Source organism: Labrus bergylta, chromosome 6 (assembly GCF_963930695.1).
Source record: "Labrus bergylta chromosome 6, fLabBer1.1, whole genome shotgun sequence".
Classification (NCBI taxonomy): Eukaryota; Metazoa; Chordata; class Actinopteri; order Labriformes; family Labridae; genus Labrus; species Labrus bergylta.
The window spans coordinates 7,969,032-7,988,188 of NC_089200.1; the positions used below are offsets into that span (position 1 = coordinate 7,969,032).

Genomic DNA, 19,157 nt, shown 5'->3' on the forward strand with positions numbered 1-19,157 from the left:
CTCAGAAGACCCTAAACCCCCTGCGTTTGAGCCCTGCTCCAAATGTGCAACACTCTTAACCACAACTCATTTTGAGCTTCCAGACGCCCTCGCTAACAGGTGCAGAGGAACCAAAGCTGTGCTCATTAACACAGCTCATTTCACAAGCACCAGCACAAAGTCATTACCGCCCTGACACAGCGCGTGTGAAACAACACATTAACACCCAATTAGTGTGACCCCGGTGTGAGGCGCCTGGTCCTGTTTGACTGCACACTTTCTCTCTCACTGTCACCCTGCACGCAAGGTTGTGTGTTTGTGCATGGTCTCAGTGTGTCTTTGCATGCGTTTGTGAATGTAAGATGCATGCCTGAAGTTGGCAGGCAGCCATCAAGTCATTCATCATGCTAAACTATCCCAGCCTGCACTGATATACATGCACACACATATTGCATCAGCCCGTAAAGCAGAGCTGCAGTTGTAAGCGTGGAATAGTGTTCGTCAGTTGTCCGAGAATCAGCAGAGATAAAACTGTTTCAGCCTCCATCCTTGTCATTCCTTGCATGTTGAAGTCCAGCGCAGGCCTTTTCGTTTGTCAGGAATCAACTTCTGACCTGCGGCGGTGCACACTGAAGCCCATTTTTTCGGCTTCTTCTCTCTTGTAATGAAAAGCAGAGGGGCGGCTCTGTCGTCGGCTGCTAATAATGCAGCATTAGGGTCCAAATGCCTCGCTGATAGGCTTCCTGTTGTACATTGGAAACTTTGATATAGTCTTGCTGATGTGCAATGCCCACACCTGTGTCGTGTATTTAAGTTGGGGAAACTCTAAAAGCAATGTTTTTTGTCGGTGTTTTAGTTGTTAAGCTACGACAAAGTGTATTGGGGTTTCATTGTTCATGAAAAATGAATGAGGTGATGAAAAGTGTGACGTCTAAAGAATCAGGAACATGCTAACAGTCTTCTCCATTTCCTCCATTTACAGGGTCTGAGTTTCCCCAAGACCCCAATGTGATCGCTACTTCATGGAACACCTCTAATGACGGTAACCACACACACATAAACACACACAAACACACGAAGCAAGGCTCTCTTCTAACTCATCCCTAATGAACTAAACACATCTGCTTCAAGTAATAAATGAAGATATGTTCACAGGGCATTTAACACATGGCGTGTTTTACTCTTATCCCACATGCGATGTCTGAAATTACATTAAATCCTCTGTAAAACTCAACTTTAGCAACCCAGACAACGCCCATTGTCCCTGCATCAGCTGCTATTGAGGATAATTGATGGAAGGAATTACACATTGATCCACTCAACATGTGGGGATACAACCTGCAGGTGCACTGCTTTTCTCTTAATTTTCCACTGACCTACTTTGAGTTCTCTGAAAAGCAGACACGTCAAAGTGCTGTCGGTGAATCTTCTCAAACTTTCGCTCATTATGTTCATCAGGGTATTTTTCAGCCTCACTTCTACGGCGACAGGTTTATTTCCTCAACTCGCTCAGTTTGCTCCTCTTCGGGCTGGACGCACCATTCCATTCAGGGGTGATATAGGAAGTATCAATAGACATTTCTGATGTTTGCTGTGCAGATGATTTCAATTGAGAATGTAAGAAATAGTTTTGTCATTAATCTGTGACTCCTCTTTAAATACAATGAGCTTATCAGCAAAAACAGACTCATTTTCACTCATCTTTCACCAATCCAAAGCTATGGGTTAGAAATTGTGGCAAACAGCACGGGTTGTGTTTTTGTCTGCATACTTCTGTTTTTTTTACTCATTGGCTTGCAGATCATTGGCCCATTTTCCTATTGCAAACTCTATAATAAGCCTAATCATTTGAATGTATTCCTTTTCACCTAATTCCATAGATCTGAGATGCTGGTTGTGGTTCCCAAAAAAACAAAATAACAAGATTGCGACAGCCTTGGGGCGCCGATAGCCTAGCGGTTACTTTGCGTACCCCATGTACAGAGGCTATAGTCCTTGTTGCAGCAGACAATGGATTCGAATCCGAACATGTCCCTTTGCTGCATGTCGTCCCAAACTCTCTCCTCTCCATTTCCTGTCTCTCAGGCCTTCAGCTGTCCTAACCAATAAAAGCAACCTCCCCCCAAAAGAAAAATAAATACAATAATGTTAACTTTTAAGTTTGTGACAGCCAAAGCGTCAACATGTAGCTTCAAAGAGGGGTTCATAAACCAATGGGTGATGTCGTGACGTCCACCTCTTATCAGCTCCTTTAATTTGACGTGCTACATATACATGATCTGAATACTATGGAGATGAAAATACCCAAAAGGTTTCTTGTTTCTTCCTCGTAGAATCGGTCGGACTTCTCCTTGATCAGTAAAGATTCTTGCCAATTAAAAAGTTTTCTTCTGTGTTGAAGAGGATCTATTCTTCTGTACCAGCATGTCCTGCTGGAGGATGAACTCTTCTCCTTCCAGAGCTGCAGGAACAACAGACTCGGATCTTTGTCATGTCTGTATATTTTATTAACACCGTTTTCCCAGAGTTATCAGTCATATCTCGCCCCCCCCCCCCCCACTTTCCTAAATTCCTCAGTTTCCTTTTCCTCCGTTCCCCTCGACCTCGGAAAGCCGGCATCTCCCTAATCCCCCCACGAAGATCCCCAGCTTTTGGAATACACTCTGAGCATGAGACTTTATTGAACTTGACCTTTATTTTTGCTCTCTCTCTTTTTAATGTCGTTTTTTTTTTTTTTTTTTTAGCTCATCTCTTGCAAAGTCCAAGCTCCCACAACATCCGTCCAAAAGCAAAAAAAAAAAACGACTTTGTTTAACGCACATGTGAGATGGAGGACAGTCGTCCTCGTTTCTGCACATGCTTGAGCAGTTTAGTCAGGATTCTGGTGACCGATTAGGGACTACGATGATGGAAACAGATGAACTATTCCTCAACAACCTGACACATAAAGACCTACAAGTGCTGCATTTGTGTGTGTCAGTTTGAGCTCAGCTCCCGTGACTTAACATCTGTTTCTTATCTGATGGATGGAGGGTGATTGCAGCACTTGTTTTGTCTGCAGGCGGAGGGATGGTTTTGATTGACCGGGCAGACAGCATTCAGGTAGCGTGGCTCTATCAGTGTGCATCAGTAGCAGGAAGTTATCGCGCTGAAAGAGACTCATTATTCGGCTGGAATCAGGGCGGTGATGATAGTTTACTGAACTTCTTTCACCTGGACGCTCTTTGGACTTTCTTTGTTCCGCTTCATGTTTTTAGCTTCCTCTTCTTCCCTCTCCCCTCGCTCTGTTTCTCTGCCAGAGAGTGACCCAGCTTTTAATGAAATTCACCTTCGGGGGTAGCTGGCAGTGCTACAGTCTGCAGCTTCTCAGTGTGTCCTCAGAGTTTGTTTAGTTAGCTGTGCAAGCCGCTCAGGGGTTTCTGAGCCTGTTTCTCACTGGGAGCATCCTGCACAGCTATAGCAGAGCTCTCCTTCCTGCGCCTCTTTTTTCAACGTAGACTTAAAGTCACATGTAGAAGAAAAATGGAAAGGTGCTGTGTTACGGAATCACGTTCAGTTTGTGTGTGTTGCGGTCGTGTGGGAGTGTGCGCGTTGACGTTAGTGTGTCTGCCTGGAGATGTTTGATTGTACAAAAAAAACCACTGTGAGAAAATGCAGGCTGATGACAGGGCACCGTTTAGTCGCCCGCCACATTAAAAGGAACGGTCGGCGGCGATGGTTTTGAGTTTCACTCTCCTCTGGGTGCCAAATACCACGACACTGACCACGAGACGATCCCAAACAGAGCGTCTTTTGTGACACACACACACGTTGGCAGGACATCTTTCTCCTTATCCTTCTCTTCTCATCATCTCCTCCTTTCTTCTTCTCCCCGCTGACTTCTCGTCTTTCCTTCTTCTGCTTCATTGTCAGTTATTGCGGCAGCTAATGAAGTGTGCAGCGACGAGCTCCACAAACGTCTCGTTTCCCGTCAACTCGAGTAATGAAATAGTGATAAAGTGACTTCTGACAAACAACACTTCAGTCAGAGGGGTGGGTTCTCGAGCAATATAAAAAGCAGCTTCAGTTTTTTACATGACGCAGTCGGGCTCATTAAGGCGGTGATGTGTAACTTCCACACATCACTCATAACAGTCTATAAGCACTGATTCCCAGCAGACCCTTCACGACTGTGTTAAAAAAAAAAAGTACCATCTGTTGTAATACATCAAGTTGAAGTTTTGTTTTTCCCAAGTCCCACTAGTAGCCCTCTTTGTTCATGGACAGTTGCACACACCTGTACTACCAGGTAACGTTTGAGCTAGATGTTTCCTCCATCTCTCTTTTGGACCTGTTGAGTCTACGTCTGCAGAGGCTTTTCCCCTGTGTCCTTCAGACTATCTTCTTGGATCAAAAGGTAAACAGCGTGTAATATTCGCTGCGAAACCGCTCAGTTTTGGTTATATTTCTGTCTCTTTTGAAGGCTGCAGACCCAAACAGCTGATCCCAACAAAGCGGCTTGCTCGCTGAAAAGTAATAAGCAATATAGCGTACATTTACTGCAGCGTGTTTTGGCTCAGTTTTTCTTCATTTTACTAAATTCCATGGCGCAAACAACCCATGTATGCATAGCTGTGTAGCTTCTCTGTCGGTACTCCAACCAGTCTCTCCTTGAAGGGGCAACGCTGACCGACATCTCCTGTGGCTAATCAATCAATCAATCAATCATTATTTGTATAGCGCCAATTCATAACAAGTGTTATCTCGAGACGCTTTACAAAAGAGCTTATGGGATAATATGCTCTCCTGTTGTCCACACTTCCTTGCCTTGGAGGTTGGAGCAGGCCGGGCATGAATGGGGACGCCGTTGGTTGTGGGGACGACACAGTCATATGGTGGTGGCTGTGCTAATATACTTACTATTGACAAGTACTGCATGCATCTCCACTTTGAAAATAAAAAACTGTCCCTTTAAACTTTTTGCTATCTATCTATGCAGCAATAACCACTTAAAGAATATTCAACTCAGATCTCTGTGTCCTCTGAGTCTTTAACTTGATTATTCAGGTAACCAGTGCTGTAATGATTTGTGCACAAGTGACAGCAGCCAGGTCTAACTCTGATATGATTATAAAGCTAGAAGCAGGCCCTGAGGGACGGATTTATTGCATCCTGTGCGTGTGCGTGTGTGTATGTGTGTGTGTGTGTGTGTGTGGCAGAGGCTGAATGAAAGAAAATATTGACTGTTGCAGTTTCTGGGTCTTAAATTTATGTCACTCGATTCTTTTCATAACTTGTTTACTTGTCGGTGGTGCTTTATGTTCCTCTTCAATCTGTCCAGTCTGATTTTGGTAATGACTTTAAATGTCACAAGACAAACATGAGAGTCCTGAGATGAAAGACAAGACTCTTCTGTTTCAGACATCAGGCCACTTTTTTATAGCACTGTTCCAGTCTTCTGACTACCCCAAAAAAAAAAAAAAAAGCTCTTACACCGCAGGTCACACCTACTCAGTCACACCTACTCAGTCACACCTATTCACACAGGCAGAGGCTGCTATGTGAAGTGACCATCAGAAAGTAACTTATCCCATGTGTACACATTCATACGCCTAGTCACTTTAAGGTTAAGCGTCTTGCCCAAGGATGCATCGGACATGTACCTGCAGGAGCTGGTGGTTTAACCCCCGACCTTCTGGTTGAGAGATGATCAGCTCTACCAACTGCGCTCTAATTCAGCCCTTATACCAGTAGTTCTCAACTGGACCCACCGCAAACTCCTACACGAAAACTCGCGACCCAAATGTCTGATATTTTTCAACCAATCAGATTTATTTAATGAAAAATGCTGCAGCATCGACTGCATAAGGTACAAAACGTGACACAGTAAAAATACAGAACAAACAAACATGTTTAAAACGACCCACTGACATGGCTTCTGTGACCCACATTTAGGTCCCGACCCACCAGTTGAGAACCACTGCCCTATACAATAGGTGTCTACTTTAAGTCAGGGGGAAGTCAGGAATTGTTACGGGGGCTCACACTATTTGATCTCTCTTTAGTTTTTATGTTATTTATTTATTTTTTTCCCTTTTCTTGTTTTGGATATTTCCTGGTACAACCGTGAATAAAAGTAGACTCATGAGACCTTCCTCAAAGCCTCTTGAGTCTGCCTCCTACTCGATGACAAGCTTTCTGACTACACTATTTTACACTCCCCTGCCCACACACACATACCTGGGTAAGATATGTTTATGTCTGAGTTTGTAGCACATACATGTGTAAGGAGTGGAGGAGTGAGTACACAGTGGAGGAGTGGAGACTGACTTTAATAGCAAAGTGTATGTACAGTATGACGATGATGATGGTGGGGGGGGGGGGTAGTCTTATAATGTCACACACTTGTTAGTAACATGGCTGTGTTAAGCCCGGGTTGTAGGGAGTATAATGTTTGTGTGTATTGTGCAGTGGAAGCTTGCGTACACACGAGGCATGCCAAGATAAATGTGCCCACACGTCATTTTACGATCCTCAGTCTGACCTGCTCATAAATCAGACAATTAGAGATGCTTTTAAAAATCAAATCGAACACTATGACACACATCCTGCACCGGAGAAGTAGAGATGTAATGTTGGAGCTGTAACTGTTTAACTGTTTTTCCAGCGTGCAACAAAATAAACAGCCTCAGTCATTGAAGAATACCTCCAGGAATTTAGAGGAAGTTTGGCAGAGGGGTCGATGCACTTTTAACCAGGCCTGACATAAACTGCAAAAACGGTTCACTTTGTTAAGATGCTATAATCATCATCATCTATCATCATTTATGAATCTATTATCATGCATTACGACTTTTCAGAACAGTCAGATTAAAGCTGTATAATCACATTTTGGACGCAAAACAAATCCACTTTTTTGCTCTTTTTTTTTTTTTGGACCTTTTGTTTACGCCGATCTGTTTTCCTGGGCTGACTTAACTCCTACTGTCTGCGGCCCTGAGTAGACTAACCCGCCTGACAGGCTCAATTCAGGCCGGACAACCATATAATTTAATGATCTCATACATTACATTAGAATTTACAGGAGTAAATGTGCTGTCCCCACCAACACACCCGAGGAACCTACGAGACCTGAGAGCTCAGGAGCTCCTGGGGAAAAATGTGGTTAGTAACTAAGATTTACAGATAGTGACATGCAGTAATATGATGAGAGAGAGAGAGAGAGAGAGAGAGAGAGAGAGAGGGGGGAGAGATAGGAGCTCAAGGTGCCAGTTCCTCCTCTAGTCTAAGCCTATAGCAGCATAACTAGGAGCTTGTCTTCACCTGCGCCAGCCATAACTATAAGATTTATCAAAAAAGGAACGTTTTAAGTCTATTCTTAAAAAGTGTGTAAGAGTGTGTCTCCTGGACCCTGACTGGTAGATTATTAAAAAAAGAAACATCCTCCTGCATCAGTGACATATTGACATACTGCACGGCCCCTTGGCACATCCTACATGACCTCTTGTTCACAATATGAATGGACATGTTTGTAGCGGTTCAGCCTGGTCTGAGGGACCCAGAGAAGCTGAAACTCAGGTTGGATCAGACACTATTTTCTGTCTAACAACACACTGTTCATACCAGTGTTTGGAGAGATGACACATAAACATGGTGTTGTCTGATGTGGGGAAGCCCTCACTAATGTTCTTGCATGTCATAGTAGATATTGTAACGTCTGGGTGTCCTTGCATATGTGAGTGTTTGCCTCTATTTTTACACCCCAGCCTCTCTATTCACTCACATCTCAGTCTGCCTGAGATTCCTCCTGTATGTGTTTTTTTTCCTTTCTTTGTTTGTTTTGGCCACTTCGTGAAACCGAGAGCATTTCTGCATACCTAAGATCGGTTTTTGGGGGTTGAGGGAACTTTCCAGAGGGTTTTTTTTTTTTTCTTCCTGCCTTTAACACCGATGTTTTTCCAGCACATTAAGCTCTTAGGTGGCCCTCCGGATTGTTTTCTTCTTGACCACCTTGAGGCAAAACGCGATCCTGGAGATAAACACGCAGAAATGTTTCTCTTTGTCTTTTCCACCTCCCTCTTAAACCCCACTGTTGTCACACAGCGGGATCGGATTTGCTCAGATTCACTTCTTAACAATGTTTTTCTTTTTCTTTTCTATCGCTTTCGCCCACAACAAAAGGTGATATTGCCTAACAAGCAGATACACAAGCCAGCGGGGGGAAACCCTCTGGCTCCTGCAGCCATGATGAAAAGTCAAATTAGGTGTCGCCACAGTGGCAGCCGCAAAATAACTTGTTGAACCAGACTTTGAATATGTGAGCCTGAAAACATTGAGTTGTTTGACCACTATTTTGTTTTCCATACAGAAGCATGTTTTTCTCTTTAAATCTGCCTCTGATGGAGCACAGTAATCTTTGATTTATGTTTTGGCCTTGTGTAATAAAAAGCTCTCCACCTCATTTTGTCTTTTCTCTCTCAATCATTCAGACATTTCCTCTCACTTGGAGGTCTTTTTTCTCCTGATTTACCTTTCTCCCTTTTCATGTCATCTTTCCCTTTTACTGTAATTCACCTAAGACTCCCTTCTGCCTTCCAGGGTCCTTCATCCGTCTGGAAGCTCTCATGAACAACATCACCACCTCCCTGGGCCACACAGCTGAGCTTTTGTGCCGCGTGTCCGGCAACCCGCTTCCCACCGTGCGCTGGCTGAAAAACGACGCTCCGGTGGTGCAGGAGCCTCGACGGGTCTCGTACCGATCCACGCCTTACGGATCACGCCTCCGCATCCGCAACCTAGACACCACCGACACGGGATACTTCCAGTGCGTGGCCACCAACAGCCAGGGAACCGTGTCGACGACAGGGGTTCTGTTTGTTAAATTTGGTAAGAAGAGTTACGGTAAAGTGTATAAAAAACCTACTGGCATGCAGATGTTGCAATAAAAAGGGCTTTCTGAAAAGTGTTTTATGTATTCACTATCACGATTACATTTCTTACTATTCATCCTTTCCTGTAAGAGATCTGGCTCCTTTTAGCAACACTCATCTCAGCTGATTCTTGCTTGTGTATCTGGCAGCTTCTGCAGAGGAAAATCTGGGAGCAATATTGTTTATCCTGTTGTAAAAAGAAAATCCCCTTGTCTTCTTTTCCAGATCCACTCCCTACACCTCTGCCAGGGCGACCAACGTGAGTTTCTCGTCCTCTATTTCTTTTATTTTTTTATTTTAAGTATAAGTATGCAACACTGCAGCGTCACATTGCATACATTATTGTTGCTTTAGATTAGGTTTGAGAGTCCTACAGAGCTCTTGCATGCTCACACGTTGGGGAGTTTTTGTTGTGATGTGTTCACCGCACAGGTCGAGATTTTGCAAGGGGCCAATTGAAGGGGCCACACAAACAAAGGAAGGTAGATAGGTTATTTTGAATTTGCTGACTACTGATGCTCATTTGTGCATGGGTCCATGATAAAGGCAAATTTCACAATAGAGAAAATAAATGGTAGTTAAAACATTCATTTTGATTGGATTGTTAGCTTCAACAAAGCTTTTTAATTGGTCAAAAAATTAGTGCATGCCTCTGAGTGCAGGATGAGTCATCGGACATTTGATCCATTTAGCAGGGAGTGAAAACACAGTTATTATGATGTAAAGATACTCAGATAATGCTTTGTTGAAATATATTTGGCAGAAAATGGCAACTAAATGAACATTTACTTAAGGATCGCTGGATTAAAACTGGAAAATGTTGTTCATTCATTTCATTGAGAGGAGACTTTAATCTAGCTAACGACACAGCTAGCTAGATTAAAATCTATATGTTTAGCTAATGTTATGTCAAACTAGCTAAAATTTTAATTAGTTAGCTAAAATTATGGTTAGCTACCGGTATTCATACCTTTCCTGCAATATGTTGTTCCACTATCAGACAGTTTTAGCCCAGAATAGTTGAATGCTAATGTTAGCTTTTGTCTTACAGTTGCTTATTCATTATAAATTACGTTGTCTTGAATATGGGCTACCTCTCTGAGATGTTGCTATCCATATCATTTTCTATGCACATGAAATGGGGAAGGGTTGAAATGATATTCATTTTCAGTTTCTCTGCGTTCAGCTGATTTTCTAAACACATCAACAATGACACAGCGTGACATCGGCGTTTTAGCTTCCCACCCTTTAGCATGACAGCCGATGGAAATGGCCACTGTGCTAATATGTTAGTAGTCAATGTTTTAACGTGTTGCTTAAGCCCACTCAAATTTTGTGTCATTGTTGACATAAAATTGAAGGACTTCACTGAATTTTCTATAACTAAGACTGTATGATATGTGTCTACTAGTAAGTAAGTAAGCCTAGAGTGGACAATCTGAGGTCTCCCTATTATGTTTTCACCTCCAATGTGCAGTTTAGAAAAGTGACCCACTTCTGTCTCTGTGGTTTCTGTTACATATAAAACCTCTTGTAGTCGCCCAATTATCTGCCAGCTGTCTGAATGTACAACTGCAGGCCTGATCTCTGAACATGGACCTGCACATGAAGTCAAGGTTTAGAGCAACGATTTAAAATGTCTGAAAACGTATCAAAGAATCACTCCACCAAAACATTATTATTATGTTCTTGGCACAGGCAGCGCTATTCCCCAAATCAGAATTTATTCAGGGTCTGGCGTACATCCTTGTCTTTGTTTTAATGTCTTTGCAGTGTTATTGGATAAAACTCTTTTAAGAAGTTTCTCAGTTTGTTTGATTCTCGTCGGATCAAAGGAGTTAAGTTGGATGATTTTTCCCAAATGACATTATGGCGAGGCTCACTGCCATGTTCCATGCTGCGTACTCTGAGGATCAAAACTGCTGGCACCGAGCGGATATCAGACACTTACTAAATCCACCCACACACTGAGACGGCTGCATGCACAGTCGTACACACATCTATGAGCTTGTACGCGTACACTTTTCTAAACATCTGTTTCTGACATTCCTTTGTTTACATGTTTATGATTTTCCTGCACGACCAAACTGCAGTTGGTTTTATAGATGAGACAGTTGGCTCACAAAATCGAATCAAATACGGGCTTCCAAACACAGCAATGTCAAAATACTGGAAGTAAAACTAACGCGGAAAAATAAACTTTGATTAAAAATAGGATGATGTGATTTTCGCTAAACTATGTGTTGATTTAGGAGATTATCTGGATGACAGCCGACCGGCAGGATCCTCATCCAATTTCTCACATCAGAGGAACTATTTAAATCTCAAAGATTCAAACCCGTAGACTTCTAGTTGTTTAGTTTCTCTTTGGAGTTTTTTTTGGCTTTTAGAAGATGTTTTCTGTCTTTTTTAAAGTTGATTTGTATCTGTCGGTTGTTTTGTATGTCCTGTGGTCGTTTTTATTGTCGAGTCGTCTCTTGTTTTTTTGTCATTAAGGTCACATGTTATGCAAAATACACTTTACCACGTTTTTATAACATTATTATGTGTCCCTAGTCTGTCTACAAACCGAAAAGTTCTTCCTTCCCGTCTTTTGCCAGCTCAATTTTTCAGAAAATGTGTGCTCAAGGAGGCTGTTTGGAGATTTTCCCTTCTTGACATCACAAAGGGCAGTAACCCCTCCCCCAGGTGGGTGACATAACCACAGCTAGGTGTCTGTTCTGCCCTTCCTAACCTAAACAATCAGGCATGGAGCCAGAAAGCTCGAGCCACCCTAGCCTTTCCAGAGAGGGGGCGTGGTCAGACACAGCTCATTTACATTTAAAGCTACAGACACAGAAACAGCCTGTTCTGATCAGGGCTGAAATAGAGGGGTTTATAGACATGATCAAATACAGGACCAGAGTGGATTTAGAACAAGAAACTTCACAGACATGTTTTTGGAGAGCTCTGAGACTTATTGAAACTGGTTGAAAAGGAGTAAAATATGTGACCTTTAAATGTTTACTTATTTCTTCTTTTTTGTTGTTTGGTCTGTCTGTTGGTGTTTTACATCTTTTGTTGTTGTTTCACTTGGCTTGGTGGTAGTTTTATGCGTAGTTTTGTTGTCTCTTAAGATGTTTTCTTTGTGCCTTTTGGTCTTTCTGTTGTTTTTTTTTATCTTTTTAAAGTTCTTTTGGTCCATATTTGTTTGTGTCTCTTTTTTTTTTGTCTGTAGTTGTTTTTTTGTCTTTTGGTTTCTTTTGTGTTTCTTTACAGTTATTTTATTTTCATTTGTCTGTGTATTTCTTTGGTATCCCCTTTACAAATGCATTGTGTTTGACTGAAGTTATTTGGTGTTTTGTGACTCCTTTGTGCAGTTGTTAGGTGTCTCTTTGAAGCAGTCTCGTGCTGATGGTATTGTTTAGTGTCTCTTGATAATTCTTTAGTCACTTTTATGATTAGTTTTTAGTTGTCTTTGTAGTCCTTTGCAATTTTTGTAGTTTTTTTGTGTTAAATGTAGTTTTCTTTGTGTCTTTGTGCAGTCGTTTTTGTCTCTTGATGGGGTTTTTTTGTGCCTTTGTGGTTTCTGTGTCACACGATTTGACATCTTATTAAGAGGCCCTGGATTAGGAGCCCCCCTGACCTCTTTGGCCTGTTTCCATTTGACTCATTTGGTATTTTTATCCATTGGTACAGCTTGAACATGCTGTACATTACGGTGTACTTGCACATGCCTCTGAATTAAGTCCTGGTTGTGTTTTTCTTCTGCCAACTTGAGGAGGAAAGTGTTGTAGTCAACCAGCAGCGGCATGCAATCTTGAGTCACATTACAGTCATTACAGACCTCATTTAAATAGACAGGGGCCTCCTTTGAGAGCACTGGAGCTGTGGTAGTGGTGGGCTGATCATCGCTGCTACTCATCATTAGTGCCACGTACTGCTTATTAGCTGTAAAGTCAGGTGGCAGGCCGTCAAGAAGACAGGGTCACCTAATGATGACACGCGATGACCTGCAGCCGCTTACCTCACGCTGCAGCTGTTCAAATGTCAAAACATCAGTTGCTAGACTCAAAGACATCTGGTCCAGAGGCTTGTCAGCTCAGGAGAACTTTATTAATTTGCATGCTCCATTACTTCTTCTTTTTAAACCTTCTTTTTAAACCGCCCTCTCTCTATTTAGCTGAGAGCATTACTGACTTCTGGAGGAAAATTTCTCGCCACCCACCTTGTTGAACCTGAACACAACATGAGCCTCATGTCCTCAGGGTTGTCTTTGTCTCGGTCTGTGCTCTGATTTCCTCTACGTTTGGCTAAAGTATACACTCTGTGGTGTGTGGGATATACAGTGTGTGTGTGTGTGTGTGTGTGTGTGTGTGTGTGTGTGTGACATACCCTCAGAGGTGGGCTTTAGAGAGTAGCAGCAGAAAAACTAAAAACGGACAGAAGATTTCCACATTTCAGGCAGGTTGTGTTCAGTGTTGTTACCTGACACACCAGGATTTAAACTACAGCACATCAGAAACACAGGAAGAGGAGACAGGAGGTGTGAGGCATAACGTGTTCCTTGTAAGTATTCTGTCTGGAGCTGTTTTTAAAACTTTTAGAGAACTTCAATTTTTTAACCTTTATTTTATTCTGAAGTCCCATTGAGATGAAAAATCTTTTAAAAGAGACACCTAGCCAAGGCCAAAGTCAAAGAGTCAAGTCAAAAGACGTCACATACGCACTGAAAATATAGGACTGCTCCAGATATTCTCCTGGCATGACTGTTCACATATGCACCGGAGATTATCCCTGTCAGACGGGAGGGGAGGCCCAAAGAACTGACGTGAAAAAAAAGACGACGGAAGGAGCAACAGAGTCTGATATACGACACTATAATGAGAATATCTTTCTTTATATCACTGCTACATGTAGTTCAGCAGAATCACAATGCCAACAAAAGAGTGGAGAATAACTTACTGATAAACAGAAAACATAATGCAGCCTTTAAACAAAAGAAAACAAAAGTGCATCTCCATTTCTTTGAAACAATGGCATTGACTGTATCATCTAACGTTTTGCAGGAAAGCGAGATAGTACTTCCAAAAATGTTGAGTCTTACAGTAGTCCAAATTGAAGCGTTATTTTCCTCCTTTTATCATCCATAAAATAGAAAAAAAATCAGAGTGGGTTTCCTCTACACTGTGCCAATGCTCCTCCTCTTCATTTTCCCTTCATATGCGCCCTCCCTTCCTTTCCTCCTCTCCTCTTGAGATGTTTTAATAGCGCCAGAACAAACATGGGTTGAGGGGAAAAAGTCTCGCCTGCCAGAATTAGACCCCCAACTTTCTCTGTCTCCCTCTGTGCGCTGCCACACTTCTTCATATGCAGTTAAAAAAAAAAAAAAAGAGCTACAGCGGGAGAGCAGAGGGAGTGAAAGAAAAACAGTGTAAGCTGGATAGGAGTGGGAGGACGGCACCATTAACACTCAGGGTCGCATGTTGTTCTTTGATTCCCGGGGTCTGCGGGGTCAGCGGCGTTCAGGTGTGATTAGCTGTGTGGAGGCGACGCGAGGTTTAGCTCTGAGCTCAGATCAGAGGCACTTAATAACTCTGAACTGGGGCTTGCATGGCAAACTGCTGACACTCTCAGAGGAGGAGGAAAAACGGTCTGTGGCGCAATCACGCACTCTCTGCTTCATCTTTCTTATACGTTTTTTTTATACGCAAAAAAAGATTCTAGAACCGTAAATGGTAAAAATGAACACCCTGATGGTAGAGGCTGCTGTGTAAAGTAACCATCAGAAGTAACTATTCCCATTCATACACATGCTCGCGCTGCCTTGGGGTTAAGTGTCTTACACAAGGACACATCAGAATGTTACTGCAGCAGTCGGGGATCGAACCCCGGCCTTCCAGTTGAGAGACGACCGACTCTACCAAATGAGCCACAGCCGCCCCCGGGATTTGTCACCTATTTTGTCTTTGCTTCAGCCACTTCAAGAAGAACATTTTTTTAAAACAAGGTGGAATGCTAAAGTCATTGGTAATTAATAATTAGGTCATAAGATACATTTTTTTCCTGAAATGTGTCATGATTCGATTATATAGCGTTTCAAGCACTTTGAAGGTTTTCACAGGACACATCATCGACATGGTGTCAAAAGATTCTCATTTTCAAACAGCTACAATCAAAATTGTCATTAAAATAATGGCTCAGTTGACCTCTTATCAGATGTCAAAGTACAGCTGAAAGTGACTATGCTAATCCCATATAACTTTCAGATCTTTGTTTTGGTGTTACGGGCGATAACAAATTCATTTTTTGAACCGGGCTGAAAACATTTTTATGTCTGCTGTCAAAATGGACATTTTAACATGAGTGAGTGTGTGTGGGACTCAAGTGGACACTGAAGGAAGTGCAGTTTTTTGCACGTGCTGCTGGCCTTACTGTACATTCATCTGGTAGCTGGAGATATAACTATAGATGAATGTTAATGCTGCTGCATGTCTGCTTAATGTGCACTGTCATCAAAGGTGTTGTGCTTGTTCATTCTCCTCCTAATTAATTTTGTGTGTGTGTGTGTGTAGGTTTAAATTCTGGATTTCTTTAGTTTGAATTCTAAAACACATCTGTTTCTCTATTTATGAAAGTGTTGACTTCCTGGATATAGAAGTTATTTTTTTTAATCTGACACTAGCAATAAACAGGCTTTCTGCAACACTGCCGCTGATCTCAGAGGCCGTCTGTGTTTATAATAGCATGGTTTTCTCCCTGTTTGAAAAGATTAATAACACTACACCCTGCCTGTCAAGGCTGTTTAAATTTCTCAAGACTTTCCCCACCACTTTTCTCTCAACACTGGCAAAAAAAAAAGCAATTACAAAAATAGCTCGCCTCCCCCCCCTCCCCCCCCCCCGCCCTCTTCCCTCCACCCTGCTTCTCTGCTCTCTTTTAAAGCCACTCTGTGCTGCAGAAGAAAGAGGACAAGTTTAACAAAGACCAGATTTCTCTCAGTGCTGTTTTTTTTCTGGCTTCTTTTTTTTTGTGTCTATAATTTGACCTTTCTGCCCCGAGCTTATCTGCAAACTTTCTGTCATTTTCTTCAATACTTTTTTAAAAACGTGTTGAGAGATACTTTTCTGCTCTTCATTTTTTTCCTCTAAACATAAAAAAAAGCTCTTGAAAACTTAAATCTTATTTCATATATGGACCTTTGCTAAGAATCACTGCAACCATCCTACTATCCTGAATGAGCCCCTTGGCTTCATACCTTGTTAGGACTACGGATTAAATTTAGCTTTCATGCTAATTGCGCCGTATTTAAATGGCTGCTATTTGCTGACAAATAATGTGCACTGTCCTAATTCAATAAAAACAAATAAAAAAACACTCACATTACCTGCGTAATGGGGACAGGGTGAGTTGGATTCTTCTTTTGGGACTTGAACACAGGGAACTTGTGTTGGTTATTGAAGAGGCTTTAACTAAACATTACAAACACAAATACGGTGTAACTTTTCCTGCAACCTAATTGTGTATAAACATATCCTACATGTCCCTCTGTGTGCACTGCAAGGAAACACCAACACAGAGGATAACTGTATAATTTGCCAGCCGTCAACACATCGGATTTTATTGATCTCGGAGTTGACACGACGAGGACCGAACTGCAGTCATCCCTCCAGCAATCCAATCACACAGCCAAAGCTTGAAAGCGTTAAAGAACTAGAGGAGTCCTTTTGACTCTGAATGGTCCTGACTGAAACGTTTATGTCCCTCTCGTAGCGCTGCACGAGCTGACTGACAAATTGATTTACGGAAGTAACTTCCAGAATGTGTAATGACTTGAAGTTGTCAGACTAAGTTGATGTTGAAGCTTGCTCGGGCTTGCTCCAAAAAGTGTTTGGCTCTGAAATACGACTGTACAGTAATCGTAATAGATTTATGGACACCCTGAAACGTCTTTTCTCTTCTTCTTCATCAGCCGCTGAGATAGATTCATACTTGACAATGTCTGTGTGATCAGTATTTAAGTTATTATACATCAGTTAATTACACAATGTGTGCCCTCTGGGTCTCAGAGGAGGATAAGAGGACGCCGCCGCCGAGTGGTTCTTATCTCGCAAACATCAGCAAAGCATTCAGAATCCACATCAATTCAGTAACAACGTGTCAAAACATTTACTCTAGCTGCAGTTATTTGGAATAATGAATTAACAGATCAGTTCCAAATATTTTGCTTTAAGCTATATCTTGCACCACTCTCACGATCTCGACCGACAAGCAAAGCAACGAGCTGACTAATCGTCTACCTGACATTCAACATTTAACATTCTAATATTCTAATTCTAATTTGAGAAGCAGGATAAAAGTGTCCTGCTATGAGGTGCATGTGTGAACAATTAGGCCTACCTCAGGAATATTTCAGGGGCAGCCTGCATGAAGTGAAAAATGCAGGTGTGTCGCCGAACCTCTAACAAAGATGCGAACAGCTTCTTCATCCTCATTTGAGCAACAATTGAATTTCTCTTTTCATACATTTAGATGAACATTTGGTGCCATGTTTGATAACGAGGCACGCTTTAGCCAGAGAGATCGGCTGGTTTACACTCAGATCTGCCATTTAAAACCAAGTCTACCTCTCAGCCCGCCCTCAGAAAACAGAGCGTGCTGGGGTTTTTTTCCCTCACAATAGGCTCTTAACTCAGACTGTGGACCCCGTGTGTGCTGCATTCAGAAACTCTGGATTTCGGTTTCACTTCTCCTCACCTCAGTGCCAGTGTCAACACGGCTGTGGTTCTCAGACGCTGGCCAGGATTGATGAGGATTTGCTCCACACCGCAAGCATCGCACCCTTTTCAGACTGAGGGGATGACAGGACCTCTTAGTTTCTGGACGCACAGACCCCTCTGACACTTTCTGATACACTTCAGCTCTCCACGTCTGACTAACACAGGGGTGTTCTGCTAAACGTCTTTCAATTAGGGAGAGTGGGTTAACAAAATATGGATTTGGAACTCTTTTGAGACGCTGTTCAGAGCTCTGCTTGTGTTCTCAAATAGCTAAAGGCGTTTTCCCACTGCAGGAACTTCATAGTTCTAGGAACTGTTGGAACCCTGCTCCTTTTTTATTAATTCTGCACTGCAGGAACTTTGAACTATTTCAGTTACTAGAAGCCCATTAAGAGAAACCTTTTTAGCTCCTGCTTAAAAGTACCATGTAGGTACCATGGCTGTGCAAATGCACACAGAAAAAAAGTTCCCAGAGAACTACCTGACCTAGGGGATAGTACCTCTTCACAAAGTACCAAGAACTTTTCGGTCCGGAAACACCTTTTGTAATCTGCCAAACATTAAAAATGGATAAAAGGTTTTCTGTAAAATGTATATTTAAATATATACGTTTGTTTTTTTTTAAATGTGTATTTAAATAGAGGCTATCATCTTTTAAGCAGAGGGCTCATGACAAGCGGCAGCAACTCAGTCTGTAGGGACTTGGTCTGGAAATTGGTCTGGTAGCTGCAGATGTGCCAGATCACTTCCTGAGCACTGCTGAGGTGCCCTTGAACAAGGCACCAAACCCCCGACCGCAACTAGTTCAGACACACAGAGCTTTGCTTTCTTCCCCTTCTCTTTTGGTTAATCGACCACCGCTGCTTTCTCTTCTGCAGCTTTGGTCTCGGAGCCGGTCTACGAGCTGAACAGCGACACCTACAGGCGCGGAGGTCATAGGTCGTTGTGATTCCAGAAATTTTAGGGAAATCCTTCTGATTTATCGATGTTAGGGGGCAGGAAATAGATAAAGTATCATGAAAAAATGTTTAATTGTGTTTAGACACACTGCTGCACAAGGGAAAACAAAGGAAGCCCACCGAGACTTTTCTCACCTCTTCTAAGCATGTCTGGAGCAAGACTGTGACTTTCCCCCCCCCCCCCCCCCTCCTGTCTCTGAATGTTTTTCCCCACACGCAGTCACACAAAATTTGCACACTACATAAAACTCCGAGTCAAAAAAGTGCACACACAGTCACTCTTTACAAACCCTATCTCTCACACGTGTTGAGCTAAGCCCTCGGCGGGCCTTTAATTGCCGTCTTGTTGTGGATTCTTTTTAGCGTGGTGCTGATTGATTGGGGATCAGCGCCCTAATATGGCTCACCTGGGACAGAACCTTTGACACGGCCTGGTCCCAGGGCGCTGACACGGTTTGAAACCGAAGACCCCAGAGCAGCCCCCTCCCACAAAGCCTGGATGCCTCTGTGCTGAATGCTGCCCTGGTCAGGGGGGCTTCACACACACATTC

At 42.6% G+C, this 19,157-nt stretch overlaps 1 protein-coding gene across 1 annotated transcript in view; it reads left to right on the forward strand.

Annotated features, from left to right (window-relative positions):
* ror1 (receptor tyrosine kinase-like orphan receptor 1) overlaps window positions 1-19,157 on the forward strand; it is a 140,784-nt gene that overhangs the window by 96,346 nt on the left and 25,281 nt on the right. The window contains exons 2-4 of the mRNA XM_065955663.1: window positions 962-1,021; window positions 8,557-8,844; window positions 9,114-9,147. Coding sequence (XP_065811735.1) covers window positions 962-1,021; window positions 8,557-8,844; window positions 9,114-9,147 — 382 coding nt within the window. The remainder of the gene's footprint in view (window positions 1-961; window positions 1,022-8,556; window positions 8,845-9,113; window positions 9,148-19,157) is intronic.